This window comes from Cyprinus carpio, chromosome B22 (genome assembly GCF_018340385.1).
Source record: "Cyprinus carpio isolate SPL01 chromosome B22, ASM1834038v1, whole genome shotgun sequence".
Taxonomy (NCBI): domain Eukaryota; kingdom Metazoa; phylum Chordata; class Actinopteri; order Cypriniformes; family Cyprinidae; genus Cyprinus; species Cyprinus carpio.
In genome coordinates this window covers 14,832,367-14,853,980 of record NC_056618.1, presented here as the reverse complement: position 1 = coordinate 14,853,980, position 21,614 = coordinate 14,832,367, and the positions used below count along the sequence as shown (strand labels likewise).

Genomic DNA, 21,614 nt, shown 5'->3' with positions numbered 1-21,614 from the left:
AACTACAAATGTTTCCACCAAATTTAAGTTTAATCCTAAATAAAAGGAAAATGGGGATATAAACCGGTAACTTGACGCTAGATGTTGTTGTGTAACGTATTTGATCTGTATTATTCGAACACATTTGGAGGGTTTTCCTCTATTCATAACGTATAGTGCCCAAAACCGGAAGAATGTGGGACATAAAAGGCATATATTTCATATTCTATCAAACGCAGACGTAGGCATGTCATACCGGAAGACTCGCTATTATTATTACGTGAAATACGTGATTTCCGTGATAGTAGGACGCACTAACACAACGTGTAAGGCCGGTTGAGCCGTCAATCGAGCGCGCCAGCCAATGGGAGATTAGGCTTTGGTGCGATCCAGCCAATCACGGCACACGTCGCGCTGCAGTGGGCGGAGACGCGGCCCAGTGCTGCTGTAACACAACCGAGCCTTTGAAATCCAGAAAACGGATAGAATCGGGAAGAAAACAGCGATAAAAAGAGCAAGAAACGACCCAGAGCTGGAGGTAACGCGACGTTTACTATCTCTGTAGCGCTTTCGGGTCGAGTCCGCGGACACTGGAGGAGTTTTTATTGTTATTTGTGATGTTACAGAGCAGCTGTGTTGATATGCTTGTCAAATCAGGAGCTTAATCGCTGCTGGTGAGAAATATAAGCACACTAACGCGTTTGCACTTGAATACGGGCGTGCATTTGACACGTAAGTCAAAGTATGTGATGTATATGCGTTCTTTTAATCGTTTCCCGTGTGGTTTTTCCATGCATTTCGCGTTGGTAGCCATGATGCATTCTGCTGTAGGCTGCACACATACACAAAGGCCATTTAAACCTCCATCTCGCATGCTGATTGAACTTGAGCTGAGCTGAACACTAGGAAGTTAACCTGCATTTTGCATGGATTTGGTCATTTCGTTTTCTTTAATGCTTGGATGCTCTTTATGGTTGAGCTTCTAGCATATTTGTTATATGTAATAAACTACAAGCAAGCGAAAGTTAGTGATAGAAAACGCTCTAAGCTAATTTCAGATCTAATTTTCCATGCAATTATTTATTGCATGTGTGCTAATATTTATGGTAACAGAGACTTTGGTAATATTTAATTAAATTATATATAAGCGATGCATTTTGCATGCAGCTATTGATTTATTTTCATGCAAAAATAAATATTTTACTAAAATGTAATCACCCTCAGGCCATCCGAGATGTAGATGAGTTTGTTTCTAAATCAGATTCGGAGAAATGTAGAATTACATAATTTGCTCACTAATGGATGTGAATGGGTGCCGTCAGAATGAGAGCCCAAACAGCTGATAAAAACATAACAATAATCCACACCACTCCAGTTCATCAGTGAATGTCTTGTGAAGTGAAAAGCTGCTTGTTTGTAAAAAAAAAAAAATCAAGACGTTTTTAAAAAAAATATGCATCCTCCAGTGAAAAAGTCATCTGATCTGAATCAGGAGAGAAATCTGCGTGCAGCTTTTGGCTTTTCAAGATGTTAATTGATGCAATACTTGTGCGTCAGTAATAATGGTCTGTGTGTAGTTACAGTAAATGGACTAAACAAATGATTTGAATCGTTTCAGCCCTAGATGTAATGCTTGGTTTGTACGTGAACTGGGATGAATTTTTATGCAGTTATTGATTATTTAATTCCTGCATGCATAATCTTCATGGTACCATGCAGACTATAGTTTAGTTATTAAAATATAATCAAATAAAAATGGTGGTGGCTGTGCAGAGAGAGCATGAAATCGGTTTTAATGCACGTCTGCTTGGTTTGGACGACTTGTGTTTCCAAGAAGTGACAAGCAAAGTGGAAAACCAGTCCACTGCCTCTATTTGCTTTCTAGCTATTACTGATACTATCATTATTTATTCATATTAATTTTTATAAAGCTACTTGTAAGAATTCTGTGTTTGCAACGAAGGTAGGCTATTTCCATGCCATTTGAGTATTAAAGCCTTGAGCAACGTGCCACTAAAATCTGCTTATGCATAAGAAAATATCATGCAAAGCGTCACGGCTGCAAGAATCTTTGTAACTCTTCTGTGTATTTCAGACATTTTAGTTTAATTTAAATTAATTTAGTTAGCCGTTTTATTATTGTATCATAGTTGGCAACTTCACTGTGTGCAAAAATATATATAATCTCTTTAGATCTGTAATATTAATTTAAAATTTGTATTACTCTACTTCAAAATAGCATCTTTGTTTCAAAACGTGCTTTAAAGAATATTTCCATTGCTAGAACATTCCAGTTCATTCCATTCAGATTGCATTAGTAAATTGAATGGCATATCTTTATTATTGGTGTGCACAATAATGGATTTCTTATGCAAAATCATGCAAAGATCCACGTTTTATTTCTTTCACGGCTGTAGAGTGTTTTCGTCATTTCTGTGGTTGTGTGTGTTTCTGATGAAAGCATGTGCAACGCAACAGGTCAGACGAGGATTTCAGCTCGGTGACAGTAATAATGTCTGTGAGATTTTTGCTTTTGGCTCTTTGGTAATTGGCCAGTTCGGAGCAGGATCTTTTTTAATTAAATAAATAAATACATTTTCCTTTTTATCAAACATTGCTTTTATATATATACATTTCTTCATGGCTTGTCCTTTTAAATAAAACCCATCTCCCACTGGAATGAATCTAAATAACATGACATTTTTACATGCTAAAGAACTAATCTACAAATACTTAAAACAATGTTGTTGTTTTTTTTTTTTTTTTTTAATAGTCATATTGAGATATTTGTACTTGAAAAATAAATTTGTCACATTGCAGAGCCTTTCAAATGAACTATTGAAGATATAAATGATTAAAATTTGTGAAAAGGCAACTTATTACAGGACCTTAAATGTATGTTTTCCCTTGTATTTTCATATGAATTGAAACCTAAAATATGTATGTTAGAAAATAAATATTTTGCTGTTTAATGAGAGTTTAATTTAACTATCAGTCATGATTCACTGACTTTATTAATTCGTTTTATTGATCAGTAAGTTTATAGTTTTCATCTTTTCAGTTAATTTCCGGCCAGTTTATCCCTGAACAGTAGGTTTTAAATGTTTAAATTGAATATAATTATGAATTGAGGCTGTTTTTGTCATTTTTGTCAAACTTTTCCATATACATTCATAGAAATTAAAACCTAAAATATCTGTATATTAGTTTTAGTTTAGAAAAATTTTAGTTCTTCTCAGACTTATTTTTTAAGTATTTGTATTTCTGTCTGTAAATACATACATTCATATAAATTGAAAGCTAAATTATTGATGTTAGGAAATAAAACTTTTACAGTAAAGTTATTCTTCAACTCCAAACAATAATTTATGATTGAGTGAATTTAACAAAATAAAGTTCAGTTTCATATTTAAATTAATTTATTAGTTTTTCAACTTTTTAGTTCATTTCAGCAGTTTTTCTCTAAATGGTTTTAAATGGTTTAATTTGAAAAACATGAATTTGGTTGTTTTAACCTTTGAAAAATAGGTTTCTGATAGTGATGCGTTCATTCATTCAGGCTTTTTCATTTTTTAAAATTGATAAATGTTTACATGTACATGTTGAGATATTGATGTTAAAAATAAAAGCTTCACAGACAAGTTATTCATCAGTTACCTATATTATATAAATACACACACATGCATGTATACATTTAAGAAAAATGTTATGTTTATATTTTGAATATATTTATATATAAATGAATGAATTATACGAATATAAATATATGCATGTTAATATTTTCAAAATATATGCTGTATGTGTGTGTATTTATTATATACATAATAAATGTGCACAGTATACACACACATACTATGTAAACAAAAACTTTTATTTTGGATGCGATTAATAGCGATTAATCGTTTGACAGCACTAATATAAATTGAAACTTAAAATTAAGCTTTTACAAGAAAGTTATTCCTTGATTATAAACAATCATTTATGATTGAGTGAATTTAACAAAAACAAAGTTATTTTTATACTTAGTAATTGTAATAGTGGTGTGGTTATTGATTTGTGATGTTTTTGTATTTGCGTCCGCAGCATTAGCTGACCTGGAGTCATGGACCCGGCTTTACCTCCAGACCCGAACCCTGAGCCTGAACCGGCTCCAGATGTCACTTCACAAGCAGACGCCGTTCAAGATTTTCCAGTCCAGCCCACCCTGGATTCGAACCCGCAGCCATGCCTGGAACCGGTTTCAGATCCGGCCCAGGAACCCCCTGCAGAACCGACCCTGAACCCAGAAATAAAGCCAGAACCATCAGCACCAGAACTCACACCAGAACTACCGATCCCAGAACCGGCACCGGCCCCAGCGCCGCCTCCAGCGGCCAACTCCTACAAGATCATGACCTTCAGACCCACCATGGAGGAGTTCAAGGACTTTGGGAAGTACATCGCTTACATTGAGACCCAAGGAGCTCATCGTGCCGGTCTGGCAAAGGTATCGAATGGAAGTTAAATTTAAATTTTAAATTAAATGGAAGTTTGATTCATGTTTATATTTAAATTTTAAATTAAATGGAAGTTTGATTTATGTTTATATTTAAATTTTAAATTAAATGAAAATAATTACATTTACATTTAAAAGTAAAGTTTTATTATACATTTGTTTGTCACGAATAACAATAAACACTCTTTGACAGTATATAAATCTAGGTTAATGTTAATTTATAAATGTGCTATTGTTAATTCATGCTCATTCATAATTCATTCAAATAAATCTATACAAAGTGAAATGTTAAACTTATATAATTAAAACCACTGACCTAAAACTAGATGAATAAATGATGTAGAAATGCTATTTATTGTAATTTCTTATTTCAGTGTATTAGCTAATGTTAACGTATGTAATTTACTAAAGCAATAAGCCCCAAGAAGCCGTGGTTTACAGTGAATTTATAACAGCTAAGGGGCATTGCTTCGTGCCTAAAACACCTTTAGCTGTTATAAATTCACTGTAAACCACGGCTTCACGGGGCTTATTGCTTTTATAAAACGGTTATATCATATACGTAGGTTTCACAGAATAAAACAGAGCAAATAAAGTGTAATGATATTAATAAAAACATTATTCTTCCACCAAACAATGTAGTTCCTCAGAATCAGTTGTGGTTCCAAGAAACTGGTTGCCGAGCAGCACACAGAAGTAAACAAAGGTGTATGTTTATAGAGTAATTGAAAACAGCTTTGAACGCAGCTCAACCAATCAGAATCAAGGACTGTTATTATCTGTTTTATAATGAAAAGTTTTGCACACATGACCTCAAGTGGATTATTATTCTTATAAAACAATGACATCAATATTGTAAAATAGTGTTTTGTTTTTTTAATGTTAATAACGCAATACATTCATTGTAAAATACAATTACATTTAGTTCAAAGCTCAATTTAGTACAAATTATAAGTCAATATATAATTAAAATCTCAAAATATAGCAGTTTTCTTAAAAAATTAAGTAACAAAAAATATTATTATAACATCATCATAAAAAACATCATCATACTATTGTCCAAAAAAAAAAAAAAGTTTATTGAACAATATTTTGTTTATTAAAATGTTAAACATTTTTATCTAAAGCATTTTCTCCAAACTCTTTACTTAACATTAAAATTAGTATATGCGCAATGCATGTGCAAAATTGATGCAGAATTACAATACATGATAGTACACTTTTACAGCATTTATTTATCACAAAATTGAGCAGTTTTCTCATTTGCTTTCATTAAATTATGTGTATACATGTATTAGCTTTATATCAGTACTGTAGATATCCAAATCATCACTGGCTATTTAAAAAACTGGCATTATTGTACAAGATGAATTTTTTTAAAATGTTAAATCATTTTTTTTTTAATCAAATGTAGCAATTTCCTATTTGTTTTCATTGTGTGTGTACAGTTGTATATCAGTAAATAATAATATTTACTTTTTTAAAGGTGCAATGTGTAAAATTTACAACGATCTAATGACAGAAATGCAATATTACATAATTCAGGTTTTCAATTCAGGTTTATCTGTATAGCGCTTTTTACGATACAAATCATTGCAAAGCAACTTTACAGAAAATTAAGTTTCTACAATATAGTTAGTAGTAGCTTATCAGTGGTGACTGTCAGTTCATGGGCATACGGCAGAAATGTTCAGAAAAATCAACAAAAGACGTAAACAAACAGACGATTAACACTATTAACAGAAATGATGCAATCAAACTTTATGCAATCAAACTTTATAGCAAAAAAAAAAGTGGTAGTTCTGCGATATGTTGTCTCTGGGTTAGCATCATCTGAGGTCCTCTTAGGGGTTGGCATCCTCTCTTCTCTCAGGTGTTCATGGATCCAGACTGGAGCTTGTGTAAAAAACTAGTTACACGGGATGTAAATCCCGTGGCAAAACAGAACCTTTTGAACAAATAATGAGGCTACCTAATGTAGCGTAGCTGCTGTTCCAGCCAAGTAAAATTAGTTAAATAGTTTAAAAAAAGTTAAAGAATTTTTTTATATAATGCGCATTTGATCAGATATAACTGCAGTCTTCAAAATTATGAGATGCAATCAGACGTATTTGAATTATCTCGGCTTGGCCAAAGAGGTGTGAAAACATTTAATCTAGATTTAAACAGATTTTGATTAATAGCGAAAGTGTGTCTGAACCCCGAACATTCTCAGGAAGGCGCCCTATTCCAGGACTTTGCAAATGGGGTTAAGCCAAAATCCGCGAAAAAGCTCTACCCGTCCTTTATGTGGACTTTGCTCATCCTAGATCGTGGATTCTACCAAATGTCCAGCATTTTTGTCTCTGGTTAGACATTAGGGAGCGGGCTGGAATATCATCTATTCTCAGGGTTCTGGATCCAGACTGGGTTGTGTAAATCGTTACCACGGTAGTATAAAGGAGAGACAAATAGTTTAGGTACGCAGGAGCTAAGCCCATTAAGGGCCTTCCATAAGTAAGTAATAATGTGTTTTTAATCTAGATTTAAACTGATACGGAAGGCTTAATAGGTAGCCAGTGGCAGAGACTGTAGTATTGGGGTAATGGGTTGTAGCGTGGTAGAAAAGACTAGTTAGGTAAGCAGGAGCTGCCATCATATTTTCTTGACCTGGTAAGGAGCCCTAGCCGCTGCATTTTAGGACTAGCCCTGTAGCTTGTTTATGGAAGATGCAGGACAACCAGCTAGAAGTGCATTACAATAGTCCAGTCTAGAGGTCATGAACGCATGAACTAGCTTTTCTGCATCAGAAACAGGGAACATGTTTCATAGCTTGGCAATGTTTCTAAGATGGAAGAATGCTGTTTTTGTAACATGGAAAATATGATTTTCAAAAGACAAGTTACTGTCTAATATAACACCCAGATTTTTGACTGTAGAGGAAGTAACATGTTATATACATAACTATGTTTTCAGAGGTGTACAAAGACCGTTATGTTTTTATTATGCTAGATTGAGCAATTTCTATCTACATACACCGGGTCTCCTTACATGGAAGTCGCCTCCATGTTTCTACAGTAGCCCTAAATGGACAAACTGCTCTACAGAGCGCGTTTCGTCACTTTGTTTTTATTTATTTATTTTTTTAATTTGCAACCTCACTGCTAGATGCTGATAAAATTTACATACTGCACCTTTAAAATCTCTTTGAAAAATCTTTTGTATACAACTTTCTCCAAACTCTTTGCTCATCATTAAAATTAAAGAATCCACATAAAATTACGATACATAATACTGTAATGCCATTTAACCATCTTGGTTAATGCTAATTTCTACATATCCTAATTAAACATTTCTTTTAACATTTTATTTATTAATTAACAATAATATATTTATAAATTAACCTTGAATTAAAAGGTCTGTAAATTCATTTAATCATATATTCTTGATAACAAGATTGTCCTTTTTGTTTTCTAAGGACGTAAACAAACACAATAAAATGCTTGCATCAGTTGTCTAATTGTGCAGTTGTCGATCACAGTTATTAATGTTCATGTGTTGTTATTTAGGTTATTCCACCGAAGGAGTGGAAGCCGCGGCGTTCCTACGAGACCATTGAAGAGATGGTCATTCCCGCTCCCATCATGCAAGTGGTGACCGGCCAATCAGGACTCTTCACTCAATACAACATCCAGAAGAAGTCCATGACGGTCGGAGAATATCGCAAACTGGCCAATAGTAAAAAGTATGTTTTGTTTGATCAAAGCCAATTCTTTTATAACATATGCAATGTGGTTTCTTTGTGAAGTTTGTCCTCTCTTATCTGACCTTGGTGCTAGTAATTTGACTAAAATTTACAATTAAAATCACTGTTTTGGGGGTGTGTGTGTGTGTGTGTGTGGTGTATATATATATATATATATATATATATATATATATATATATATATATAATATATATATATATATATATATATATATATATATATAGAATATTATATATATTTTTTTTTTTTTTTTTTTTTTTTTTTTTTTTTTTAATATTGACAGAATAGTGAATGTTTGTATGTAAATGTAAGACCAAGTTTGAAAAGTTTGCACTTTTACTACAGCCAGTTTTTCTTCGGTCCTTAATTTATACTTTAATTCAGCTTAATTTATACTTTAACTTTGTATTTTCTTGACCGATCTTAGGTACTGCACACCTCAACACAAGGACTTTGACGACCTGGAAAGAAAGTACTGGAAAAACTTGACGTTTATGTCGCCTATTTACGGCGCCGACATCAGCGGGTCCCTTTATGACCCGGTTAGTCACCTTTACTATGATTAGTGTTTTACCTTGGCAACTAGCTGTTATAAAATAAGTTTGCGTTAAAAAATTTAACTTCATTACATTCAAATAACAATAAAAACCAAGAAACAAATATGATTTTTTTTAAATGTTTTTAGATACTATAATAACCCTGATGATTAGTCATATGCATGTGTTTATGATGTTTTTTCTTCGTAAGACATCACGGAGTGGAACATCGGCCATCTGAACACTCTTCTGGACATGGTAGAGCAGGAGTGTGGGATCGTCATTGAGGGTGTCAACACACCATACCTTTACTTCGGCATGTGGAAAACCACCTTTGCCTGGCACACGGAGGACATGGACCTCTACAGCATCAACTACCTGCATTTCGGCCAACCAAAGTCCTGGTGAGCATCCTACCTTCACCATATATGTGCATTTAGTTGAGTTCAAGAGATTCTTAGGAGTTTGTTGGCCATTTTTTTTAACAGATGAAATAGATCAAAGTGATAAAGTATGATCAGATTTGGTCATTTTGGCAGTATTTTACAAAATAAATGACTTGAATTTATTTTCTTTCTCATGTGTATTTAGTAAATTTTTTGTATACCTGTAATATGTTAAAGCAAATAATTTTCTGTTTTATATATAAATATACTCTTAAAATATTAAAAAGTATAAAAAAAAAATATATATATATATATATTATGGTAACACACTTAAAAATTAAATAAACATTAAAATTATGTTTTCTTTTCACGTGCATTCAATAAATTTGTGTATTATTTATTTATTTATAAGGAAAACACACATTAATCAACATTTCTGTAAATGTGCCAGTGTTAGCCAGTCAGCTAATTTTCAACTGCAGTCCTTTGGCAAGATGTTTGGCAAAACCCTTTAAAATATCAAGAACAATAAGCAAACAGTACTAACGTGACAACAGTACTAAAACTATAACAACAATCAAGCACTCTGAGCGACAACACATTACCGCATTCAATAGGTATATATTAGTTTTTTCTAAATGTCTTAGAAATAATTTTATATTGTAAACAGTATTATGTAACTTTTTCTAAATGTCTTAGAAATAATTGTATATTGTAAACAGTATTATGTAACAAATATTGATTAAAACATTTAACAATATTTTGTTAAAATATTTCGGTATTCAATTCAAGTTTATTTGTATAGCGATTTTTACGATACAAATCAATGCAAAGCAACTTTACAGAAAATTAAGTTTCTACAATGTTTAGTAGTAGCTTATCAGTGATGACTGTTAGTTTATGTGCATACGGCAGAAATGTTTGGAAAAATCAATAAAAGACGTAAACAAACAGACGATTAACACTATTAACACCAATTATGCAATCAAACTCTGAAAGGTATCTGGAGGTTTATAAATTATTTGGCATTACTTACAGATAAAACAAGGCATTAAAGTTAAAATGATACTAGTCTTTTTTTCATGTGCATTCAGTATATGTGTATAATTATATTTGTGTAATATATTTTAGGCATCAATTTCTTATTTGGTAAACTATATTATCCCACAAATGCCGTTAAAAACATTACATTGATATATCTGGAAATGTTTTATTTTTAATATATTTTAGAAGTAATTTTTAATATGTTGTGTATAGGCTTGATATGTGCATTTAGTTGAATTCATAAGATTTAAAGCAGTTTGTTGGTCATTTTTTGGAGACATGCTCATTTTCGCAGTATTTTACCAAAATATAGCTTGACGCTTGCCATATATGGGTTTTGTGATGATAAAATTGTGATCCATCAGTTTGAATGACATTTAGGCCCAATAAGTGTCTAGCAAACTAGATTTATGCTTGATTTTACAGTACAAACCTTCCATGGGTGCAGTATGAAGGAACTTAAATGTAGATCTGCTTTGGACCACTTGGGGGCGCTGTTGTCATTGACATCAGCTGTAGACATTCAGGATGATGTCATCGAGAGAGATGAATCGTGCCTTGTGCTTTGTCTCACTGTATCTCCCTGTTGCCGCATTTAAACGCACAACAGGCTCTTTATAATGGAGCAGAGCTTTTCAGAAGCACTTGGTTGTGAAGTAAATCCTCCAGAGAATTGTTAGGGATGATGTATGTGAATGAGATAATGCTGAAGTATATGTGTCATGCTTTAATTTAATAGATAGAAGGATAAATGTACATTGAAATCAAGGTTTTAACAAGAACAACTGACAATAGTTGACGAAAACCAAGCATAACATCCCTTGATCCAAATCAAAATGCTGTTGAAATGACTTGGTATTCTGTTGTTTGTTTCCCTGAAGTTCAGCTTGACTTTTCCTCTCTGTTCTTGCGGATAGAGGTTTTAATACTGTATTTTGAGGTTCAGAATACACAATTTTCCGGCTGGGCGTCTTTCCTTTGCTGAAAGAGTTCAAATAAACATGCTTTCAGTGTCCTTTTTTTTCCACATGTAAGACTTTTTTCTTTTATCACATCCCCCTCACTCGTATGTTGCATCTTCTCCCTGGTGTATCCCCTCATTTTTTCCCTCTTTTGAGAAAGATGCAAGTGTGTTTTGCATACTTGGGCACAAGTCCTTGATGCCCTTGGCTTGTGTTGTCTTAAAGAAACCCTGAACAGAGCGTTCATTAGACGCAGCTGTTCTGTCAGTATCTCAGGCTGCCGTACAGAGGGATATTTCATCCATCTGTGTGTCTTTTAATCAAGCTGCAAAGCAGTAGTCAATCAAGGGTGTTTTGTGCCTTGTAAAAATTAATTTAAAACTGGTCAAAATGTTAAATGAACAACATTGGGGCTTCAAAACATGCATGAGATGAAAAGCGTAATAGGTCGCATCATGGAAGGAAGGTTTTGTGATTTGAAGTAGAAAGTAGGAAGTGTTCGCAGTAAACTGCAGGGTTCCCACAAAATGAGAGTATTTTCCAGGACTGAAAAGCCAAGTTTATTAAGTGAATTCATTTGTATTCATTCATATTTTTTTTATGATGCTGAGTGTTATAATATTATATTTATTGTGAGAGCAATCTATACAAAGTGCACTTAAAATTTGTTAACTGGGAAAGTTGTTGAAATGCATTGGTCACAAGTAGGTATTAAAAATACTTCAGAAATTGAATTCTATTTATCTATGAGGTTAATAGAAAATGCAAACAAATCCTCTTGCAGTTGTTCAAGATTGTAAACTAATTCATTTTTCATAAAATCAAATTGTTTTTCATAAACTTTATTTTGTCAGATCCTTCTATAAAAGTGCACAGACAACGACTAGTGCTTTTTGTACCAAAAAGCCTCTGGTAAGATGTGTTTTTGTCAAACATGAGTCATTTTTATCCTCACAATTTAGTCAGAAACAAAAAAACACACAAAACACATAAAAATTAAAAAAAAATCAAAAATTAAAAACTTCCTAATTCTTTAAGAAACATTGTTTTATTCTTTAACTCCAAAGTTTTAATGTTAAAAATAATGTTTTAATTTTGTTGTGCGTAGGTTTTTGAGTGCCTTGCTCAAGGGCACCTCAGTCGTGGTATTGCCGGCCCAAGACTCGAACCCACAACCTTAGGGTTAGGAGTTAGACTCTCTAACCACTAGGTCACGACTTCCCACACGACTTTTAGTTCCCTGATCAAAAGATGGTTCCCAAATGAAACTGTGAATAGTAAATGCAAGAGTTAACATCAAGAGCCCCTTATTTAAAAGTTGCATCAGGGCTATATTTAATGCTAGTGCTTGATGCTTGTCTCTGTAGAGTTTAATGCATTGATATGAATTGTGTTGAAAGGGTCTTAGTATGTTTTTCGGTCATGCTCTGGTAGGCACAGGTGTCCAAATGGATAAGGGTGCAAAACTGTGATTCTTTAAGAGGCCTTGCATAAGTCTAGCTTGCTCTCTTGAGTATCTCTCCGTCTCCATTTCTTCTGTGTCCTCATATCTCTCTGAAGTGTTAGCTCTTGATGTCTCTAGCTAAGCACTCTCTCTTTCTTCCGCTCTCCGGAGGCCTTATCTCAAGTTAACTTTACGCACAGAGGAGAACGGCTAGGCTCATGCTCAGAAAAAAGGAAAGAGTAGAAAATTTACTCACCCTTCAACTCGGCTTAATGCAACTATGCATTCACTCATCCTCCCCACCCAAACACCCCCTTCTGCTTTTGAAATTGAATCCGTTTTACTTTTCTGGTAATTACAGTATGTTAAAGTGTGTGTGGTAGCTGTTTGCCTAACCCTCTGTTCAGCCACTGTGAAATTAACTTCATTCGCCTCCAACTCTCCTCCCATCAAAGTCATAATTCTCGCCGCCTCCTGAGATCTAGTGTCAGATTCTTAAAGATTGCGGAGTGGCCCAAAGTGCTGCGCATGCTGCCGGAAATAATCGCTGAGAGAAGGGAGTGCTGCAGCTGAGAGGATAGCTTGATTCTTATTGCTTGTTTTCTTGTTCTTGTCCTCTCCAAGATGATGACAAATAAAACCTTAACGCTGCCAGTGGTGTCGACGCTGTTTGGCAGGTAGGGGTTTTGTGTTGCTGTTGTGGGATTGCAAAGATATTGCATCTGGGAAGTGAAGTACGGAACTGTTTCATGGGCCGTAAACAAGGTAAATGGGATGCGTCCCTTACATACGCCCAGGCACCCAAGTACCCTTGTATCAAAATCTCAAACGGTGTTTAGTAGGCGCTTTGTGTTCATTTCGTCGTTCCGGTGGTACTAGAGGAACCTAAAGAAACTGGAGGCTTTCCTCCAAGTGGGCGTTCACAGTCACACCAAGTCAAGCGCCTCGGATTTACCTTCATTTCTGGTGCCCCTGGTGTGATTTTCGTCAATATTTGCCTTCCTCCACAGACAGTTCCAGATCGAATAAACCAACTTTAGGTTGCCAGATAGAGTTACTGTCAGTTTGATCTGGCGGGGTTGGTGGGGTGTAAGGATACTCCGGCTGGCAGGAAGCATTCATACCTTAATTACAGCTCCCACCAGATCCAGCTTTTATCTGCAAGAAGAGGAGAGAAAGAGCCATCTAATTATTATTGATTTGTGGTGGCACCTCAAACACCAAATTGAATCTATTACTGCTAGTGTCCTTAGAGTTGGGTGCTTGCAGCCAGCCATTCATTTCCCACTGGCTCCATCTTTGGTGTTTCAGAGCAGTTCCCAATATATGCAACACATGCATGTCATAGGAATTGATTAGCATTCATGTTTGCGGGTGGAGGCCAATTAGTGGCATCCTTCTGTTTTGTAGCGTCCTGTGCCGTTTTAAGACATTGCATGAAAGTTTTAAGTAGTCTCAAGATCCCTGCGGGCACTTAATAAATTGTTCTCCAATGGTTTGAAATGTTTTTGATTGCAAGAATGAGTACTTTGTGATTGGCTGCTAGTAGAGTAATTTATACATGAAGGTGCCAACACAATGGCACTGTTTCTAAAATATGCGCCAAGTCCAGGGTCATCGAGTTCAGGAGGAATAGTTTATTTAAATCTTGTACTTTTTTCTCCTATAACTTTTCAGTAAAAGCAACAACACATTGTAAAATAAAACAAACCTATTCTTTTACATTCCATCGGCTGCATACAAACACAGACCTTTAATCCGTCCACTTGGTATTCAGTTGACTTTCAGATGATCCTGCGCTTGTGTAGAGAAAACCACTGCTGTGAAATTGGCCTGTGTTTAACTAGAAAGTGCCACTCGCCCATAAAATCCCAGTTTTGCCTCCTGCTGCCATAAGAGGGCAGTGCGACGCTGCTCAAAACCCTCCTGAAGCCACGTTCCCCTCATTGTGAATATGTGTGATTTTGGAGCTGGAGCCCAAGGGAGGGTGATGCACCGGATTTACATTTGCGTTCGAGGCCTCGGGAGGGTTTCGGCTCTCCGGAAACTTGAGGAAATAATTAGGCTAATACAGACAACGTCAATAACAACGTCAAGCGAATTGAACCTTTAGAAGATATTGTGCTGCTTCCTTCTCCAGCAAAATCATTTCAAATTAAGCAGCACAGCACAATCAGTATTAGCATTGCGCGTGTTTGAGCCGATTAGCCGAAATAAATTGGCTCTCACGCAGTAATTTTCCAGGCTTTGTCTCGGTGACGTTTGAGTACTTTGTCTTTAAACTAGCGTGTGACTGGTGAATGTGAAATAGGGGTGAAATGTTCTCTGTGTGTTTTATGATTTTGAGGGCTGTGTGATGATCAGACAGCGATTCTCACAGCGGCGTCTCGCTGCGTGTCCCTCAAGTGTCTTTCCCTCTCGTCTTTTTCCATTGATCCTGTTAATTGATCTTGGTTTTTTTCCTCCTCACCGCAGGTATGCCATTCCTCCCGAGCACGGCAAGAGGTTGGAGCGGCTGGCGCAAGGTAAGACCTCTCATCCGTTCGTTAGCGTGTCTCCGTGCAGAAATGGAGCATGGTAGGTTAGGTGATCAAAACAGAGGTCATTTACATATAAAATCCTTAAAGGAAAAGGAGTGAAAACGGAAATGTTGGAAACCTGTTCTCGTTTTGTTCCAAAGTTTTTTTTTGTTTTTTTTTATAGTTTTTTTTAATAGATTTTTTTTTAGTTTTTTCTTTGGTGCAAAAAATATAATATAATATAATATAATATAATATAATATAATATAATATAATATAATATAATATAATATATAAATTATGTAAATAAGTTTTAATATTTTATATAAATGATAAAACTAAAACAATACCTATAATAAATACATTATTACTATATACTATATTTTTATAGTATTATATACTATTATTATGTGTATTAACGGTACATAATATATACAAACAAAACTATCTATGTTATATAATAATATCCTAAGTATTTATTGATATAAAATAAAAATATTTATGTAAAATATGTAGATATCTTTATAAATCTCTCTCTCTGTATATTTATATATATGCATGGGCACACAAACACATATTTTAGTTTTTATAGTTTACTTTTATTTATTGTCTATGTTTATATTAGTTTTATATATTTTCATGTATGTTTAAAATTGTATTAATTTTTATTGATATGTATATAATTTATGCATTTATATAAATTAATTGTATTACTTTAATGTATTTGTTGAACATTGTTTTTTCTTACATTTAAGATATAAGCCCTTTTGGTAAAAAATGGCTAAAAAGCACCATTACAGTAGTGCATATGAGCTGCACGCTGTATTTCACGTCTTATGAAATCGTAAGATAAATTTGTGTAAGGAATATCCTGTAAAGTTTCTCAGTTTATGTTTGACTGAAGGAAGAAGGTCATACAGGTTTGAGTATAAATAATGGCAGAAGTTCAGTATCGGATGAACGATTCCGGCCTGAGAGGGAAAATCCTGATCCTGTCTTTTCCTGCCCCAAATTACACAGACAAAACATACAGACAAAACCATAATCAGGTAATACTAAATTACGTCCAAAAAAAATCCGACAGAAAAATCTTCTCCGCACCTCCCGAAAGTTTGCGCCGCTGTCTAGGAAAGCCCTGGCATCTGCCTGTGGTTGTGTGGATTGTGAGATGTGAAGATGTTTGTGAGTCTCTGAGATCTGAGGCTGCTGTACTTCAAAACGCTACCATAACCCACATACACTCGCTCCTGTCCCACTTAAACAAACAAATGAACGAACACTCGACAGGATGCTGGGCTTTCAGTGATCAGCACTGAGACGTCACACAGAGAACAGACATATATACAAACACCAACAGCGTTTTAACGCCACAACTCGTCTTTTTCCCCCCCTATTTGGACATTTTTTCATCCTTTGATGATTAATGTTGTATTAGTTGTATTTACTGTCATCAAGCTTTAATGCACTTTTGTTGATATAATGTGTGTATTCCGTTGTGTTTATAGATATATAGCTATATTTAATATATATATTATATTTGTGTATATCGAGGGCTAAAGCATAATGATATTACTATGAAAACATTAGGGTCATCTCTTTAGGTAGTCTGCGAGATGAATAGTTTGTTAAAGATATTTTTAATTATTTAATTTTTAATTTTAATATTTTGTTTTTATATTTAAACTACTGTATATAAAATATCTATAATATATTATTACATTTTCTTGGAAGCTCCACTTAACATTAAAGTTATTGAATGAATCACGAGTGTATATAGAATTTTTTATAAAGAAAAACTTTCATATTTTTGTTGTTTTTTTCTGTTCTTTATTGTTTATCGACTCAAAGATTATTTTTTAAATATTTCATATTTTATGTTTATGTTTATAGGTAGTTTTATAATTTTTACAATATTACATTTGATAATTATCTACTTTGCTCTTGGTTATTTTTTATTTTATTATTATTTATAATGCATCTCACTAACAGATTTTAATATTCTCATTTGTTTGAAAAAAAATAAGAGTGCTTGCATTAATGTATACTCGTAATAACAAGTTAACTTCTTTTGAATATAATTGTTTTTATTCTGCATAGATAACCAATCAAGAGTGATTTATTAAAGTATTCCCCTTATTTATATTTTTTAAATGTGCATTTTTTATTTTATTTATAGTTAAATAATTTTACACATGTTATAGATATTTTTTAACAATATTGGTTGTTTTTTATTTATATAAAATTTTAAACGACCATTTGCCATACAAAATGTATACTTCATAAGTTTTTATTTTATATATGAAGTTTATACTATGTATAAAATCAAATATTTTTAACATGTGTTTTATAAATTACCCTTTGTTATGTTTTTCGAACACATTGAAGTGCTAACACCAGTGATGAATCATGAAATCTTCGTTGGTGTAAACTCTTCAACACGGCACATTTTTGCACACAAGTACACACACTGTTCCCGAAGGTCTACCTTTGCATTGAGCTCAAACGTGTCTGAAGAGAGAGCAACGGAAGTTAGTCCCGAGAAAGTGAATCACGTGGCGATCTGCGCTAAAGCTGTTTCTTGTTAATGCGAGGCCTGACCCCCCCCCGCCATTTTATTGTTGTTTTCTGTTTTCACTTTTTGTGTATTATTTTATGAATTCATTCTATTTTTTTTTTTTTTTTTTTTTAAATTTTTTAAACAATTTATAAAATTTTAACTATATTTTAGTTTTTTTTTGTTGTTTTTAATTTATTTTTTTTTTTAATTTGTTTTTTTTTTTTTGCTTGTTTTTATTTTGGTTTTTTTGGAAGTTTTTTTATTTTTTTTTTTTTTTGTTTTTTTTTTTGTTTTTTTATTATCACCCGGTCGCATTGAGTTTTATATTTTTTTAATTTTTTTTTTTATTTTTATTTGTGTTATTTTTTTTTTTAATTTATTTTATTTATATTTTTTTTTTAATAAATTTTTGATATTTTATTTTTTTTTTTTTATATTTTTTTTTTAGTGTTTTTTTTTTTCTTTTTTTTTTTTTTTTTTTTTTATTTTTGATTTTTTTTTTTTGTTTCATTGTTTTGTTATTAGGTTTTTTTTTGTTTATTTTTTGTTTTGTTATAATTTTTTTTATTTATTTTTTATTGTTTTTTTTTTTATTTTTATTTTTTTTTTTTATTTTTTTTTTCAATACGTTTATCTTTTAATTTGTTTTTACATTTTATTATTTTAATTATTCTTTTTTGAATATCTGTTCATATATTTAAATATAAACACAGTATGATTTTTTTTATATTTGTTTATATTTTATATTTAAATATAAACACAGTATGATTTTTTTTATATTTGTTTATATTTATCATTAATACATATATTTATATATTTGAATTAAAAATATACAAAATGTATATGTAAATTAATTAATTCGATTTTTGCAAATCTCCTTTTTTTAACATTTCGTTTGTTCTTTATAGATATAAATACTAGATGATTTTTAATAATTATTTTTTGTATTTATAATATTTTTATTGTATTGATTTTGTTTATTATTATTTGTATTTTAATATATGTAATTTTATACATGTATAAACAAAATATATTTGTGTAAAATATACACTTGTTTATCTAAAAATATATATATTATGTTTTATTTTTATGATAATTCTATCAAATATTCTATTATAAAAAATATTAAATTTATACTTTTAATGATAATTCTACAAAAAAAACCAAATATTTAAAATGAAAAGTAAATATTTGTACATGTTGTTTAATTTGTTCTTTATAGATATGAAAGTGATTTTTTTTTTAAATATTATAACAGGAAATATTTTAAAACTTAATAAAGTGATTTTTTTTGTAAAATATGTTTATTATATGAAATATTTTAACATTTTAGAAATATTTTAAAACTTAATTCTTATTTTTTATAAATGTATTGTTAATAATTGTATATTTTTGGAAAAAAATATAATATTTTAACATTTCATATATTTTTCCTTTTTAACTCGACATTTGTTTTTTATAGATATAAAATGTGATTTTTCGTAAAATAGTTTATTGATTATATTTATTTGTAATTGTTTTTTTGAACTTCATTTTTATTAATATTAAATTAACATTTTATAAATATTTTGAAACTTTATTCTTATTTACTTTTTATAAATGTATTTTTAACAATTGTATATTGTTTGAAAAAAAAATGTTAACATTTCACAACATTATGCTAATTAATCCTGATTTCTGTGTGAAACTGTTCACACACGTTTTGCGCACAAATACACGCGTTGAAAACTGTTTCTATTTACAAATACGCTGCAAAAGCATTTGAGCAAGAGACGAATTTTTTAATTTTTTTTTTTATTTTTTTTTTCATTTTTTATTTTTATATTTATATATTATTTTTTTTTTGGTTTTTTTTGTTATTTTTTTTTTTTTTTGTTTGTTTTTTATATTATTTTTTTATTTTTTTTTTTTTTTATTTAGTTTTTATTATTTTTTTTTTGTTTTTTTTTAGTAATTTGTTTTTTTTTTTTTTTTTTTTTTAAATTTTTTTTTCTTTTTTTGTTTTTTTTTTTTATTATTTTTATTTTTTTTTTTTTTTATTGTTTAGTTATTTTGTATTTATTTATTTTTAGTTATTGATTATATTATTTAATTGTTTTTTGAACTCATTATTAATAGTAAATTAACATTTTCTACATATTTTGAAACTTACTTCATATTTACTTTTTTATAAATGTATTTTGTAACAATTATCCTGATTTCTGTGTGAAACTGTTCACACACGTTTTGCGCACAAATACACGCGTTTGCAACTTTACACAAACACAATCCCCACAAACACACGCGAAAATACACGCGTTTGCACTCATAAAGCACGAAAAACTCCACATTCATCAAAGAGACTATGACAACAACTACAATCATAAAAGAGACGCAAAACTCCAATGAATTACATAACTATCAATTTAAACAATAAAAAGCTAAACAAAGAGAAAATTCAAAATCAAACAAATACAAAACAAATCAACTTACTCAAGAAAAAATCCCCCAGATAAAAAAAAATTCAAAAACAAACCTAACGTAATCAAACACAATAGAATAGCGTTTCGTCTTCATGTACTGCTGTCCATCAATGCATAGTCGGATTGTGCTTGCCATTCCTGATTTCCAACCTACCTCACGTCTCTGAAGACGGCTCCGTGTTTTCCGTGTGATTTGCGCCATGTGGTGTTTATCAGACGCTTTCCGCACGGTTGTGTTCATTATGCACTTTATTGCTAATATGGCGGCCCCCCAGTATTGACGCCAGACCCCTTACTATAACTACACCTTTATAACCACCGCGCTCTTCTTTTCACGCGCTTCCTCAGCGCTCCCTCTCGTGGACGAGGTTCAGGTGACACAGACCGACGCCACCGGTGATGCACGCTTTTACCCGTAACCTGCACAAATGCGCGTAATAAGTGCTCGCTTAATAACCACAAAAGATTACACCACAATAACTTCACAACAGAATCGCCACAGATGATTTCACTGTAATGGCTTCACATCGGGTCACTCTTGTGCTTAAGCCGGATCTGTATCGACTACATATAGGACGACGTGTGCTACAACCGGCATGGGTTTTCCCCGTTGCGATGCTAGGGCCATTTTCCTGTTATGGAGGGAGCTATATTAAAGCAATAAACCCCAAGAAGCCGTTATAAACAGTAACCCCCTTAGCTGTTATAAATTCACTGTAAACCACGGCTTCACGGGGCTTATTGCTTTTATTAAACGGTTATTTCATATACGTAATATTAATAGTAACAACAGCATCAACAACAATAATAATAATATACTACTACTACTACTAATAATAATAATAAAGAATAATAAAAATAAAAATAAAATCAATACAAAATAAAATAAAATAAAAATAATAAATAATTGTTTTATTTCTTCTAATGTTATTGTGAATTACAATTAATGTTATTATCATAACAGAAGTTAATAAGAATGAATTGCATAATGTCCTCTAATAATGCCTATAATATCCTCTAAAGTGCTTCGGTGTGTTTATTTCAGGGCTTCATCCGTTGGCATCGTCTTACTCTCGCTCTTTCTGCTGTTTGTTTCTTTCTGCAGGTTTCTTCCCAGGAAGTTCTCAGGGCTGCGACGCATTTCTCCGTCACAAGATGACCCTCCTTTCTCCATCCATCCTGAAGAAATACAGCATCCCCTTTGACAGAGTGAGTTATTCATCACTTCCTGTCACTCGGACAGCACAAATGTTCATTCAGATAATATGGCTGGTGATAACTGGATGATTTTTTATCAATGCAATCGTTAATCATAGTGGTTCACAGAATCAAATAGTGCTAAATATTTATGCAATTTGCTGTGTTTTTGTAATAGCATGCAATACATTATATAATAATAATTAACTATAAATCAGAAACTTATTAGTACCGCTAATTTTCATTCTAATTATTTATTTAGCATTATTATTGTTAGTAGTATTGTTA

General features: G+C 32.1%; 1 protein-coding gene across 1 annotated transcript in view; it reads left to right on the top strand.

Moving 5' to 3' along the window:
- Positions 1-360: 360 nt before the first annotated feature.
- The window catches only part of LOC109079690 (lysine-specific demethylase 4B-like), a 60,011-nt gene continuing 38,757 nt past the window's right edge, over positions 361-21,614 (top strand). Inside the window, exons 1-7 of the mRNA XM_042749508.1 lie at positions 361-517; positions 4,063-4,465; positions 8,023-8,198; positions 8,647-8,762; positions 8,967-9,159; positions 15,067-15,116; positions 21,235-21,338. Of these exons, the coding sequence (XP_042605442.1) occupies positions 4,082-4,465; positions 8,023-8,198; positions 8,647-8,762; positions 8,967-9,159; positions 15,067-15,116; positions 21,235-21,338 (1,023 nt within the window). The 5' untranslated portion in view covers positions 361-517; positions 4,063-4,081. The remainder of the gene's footprint in view (positions 518-4,062; positions 4,466-8,022; positions 8,199-8,646; positions 8,763-8,966; positions 9,160-15,066; positions 15,117-21,234; positions 21,339-21,614) is intronic.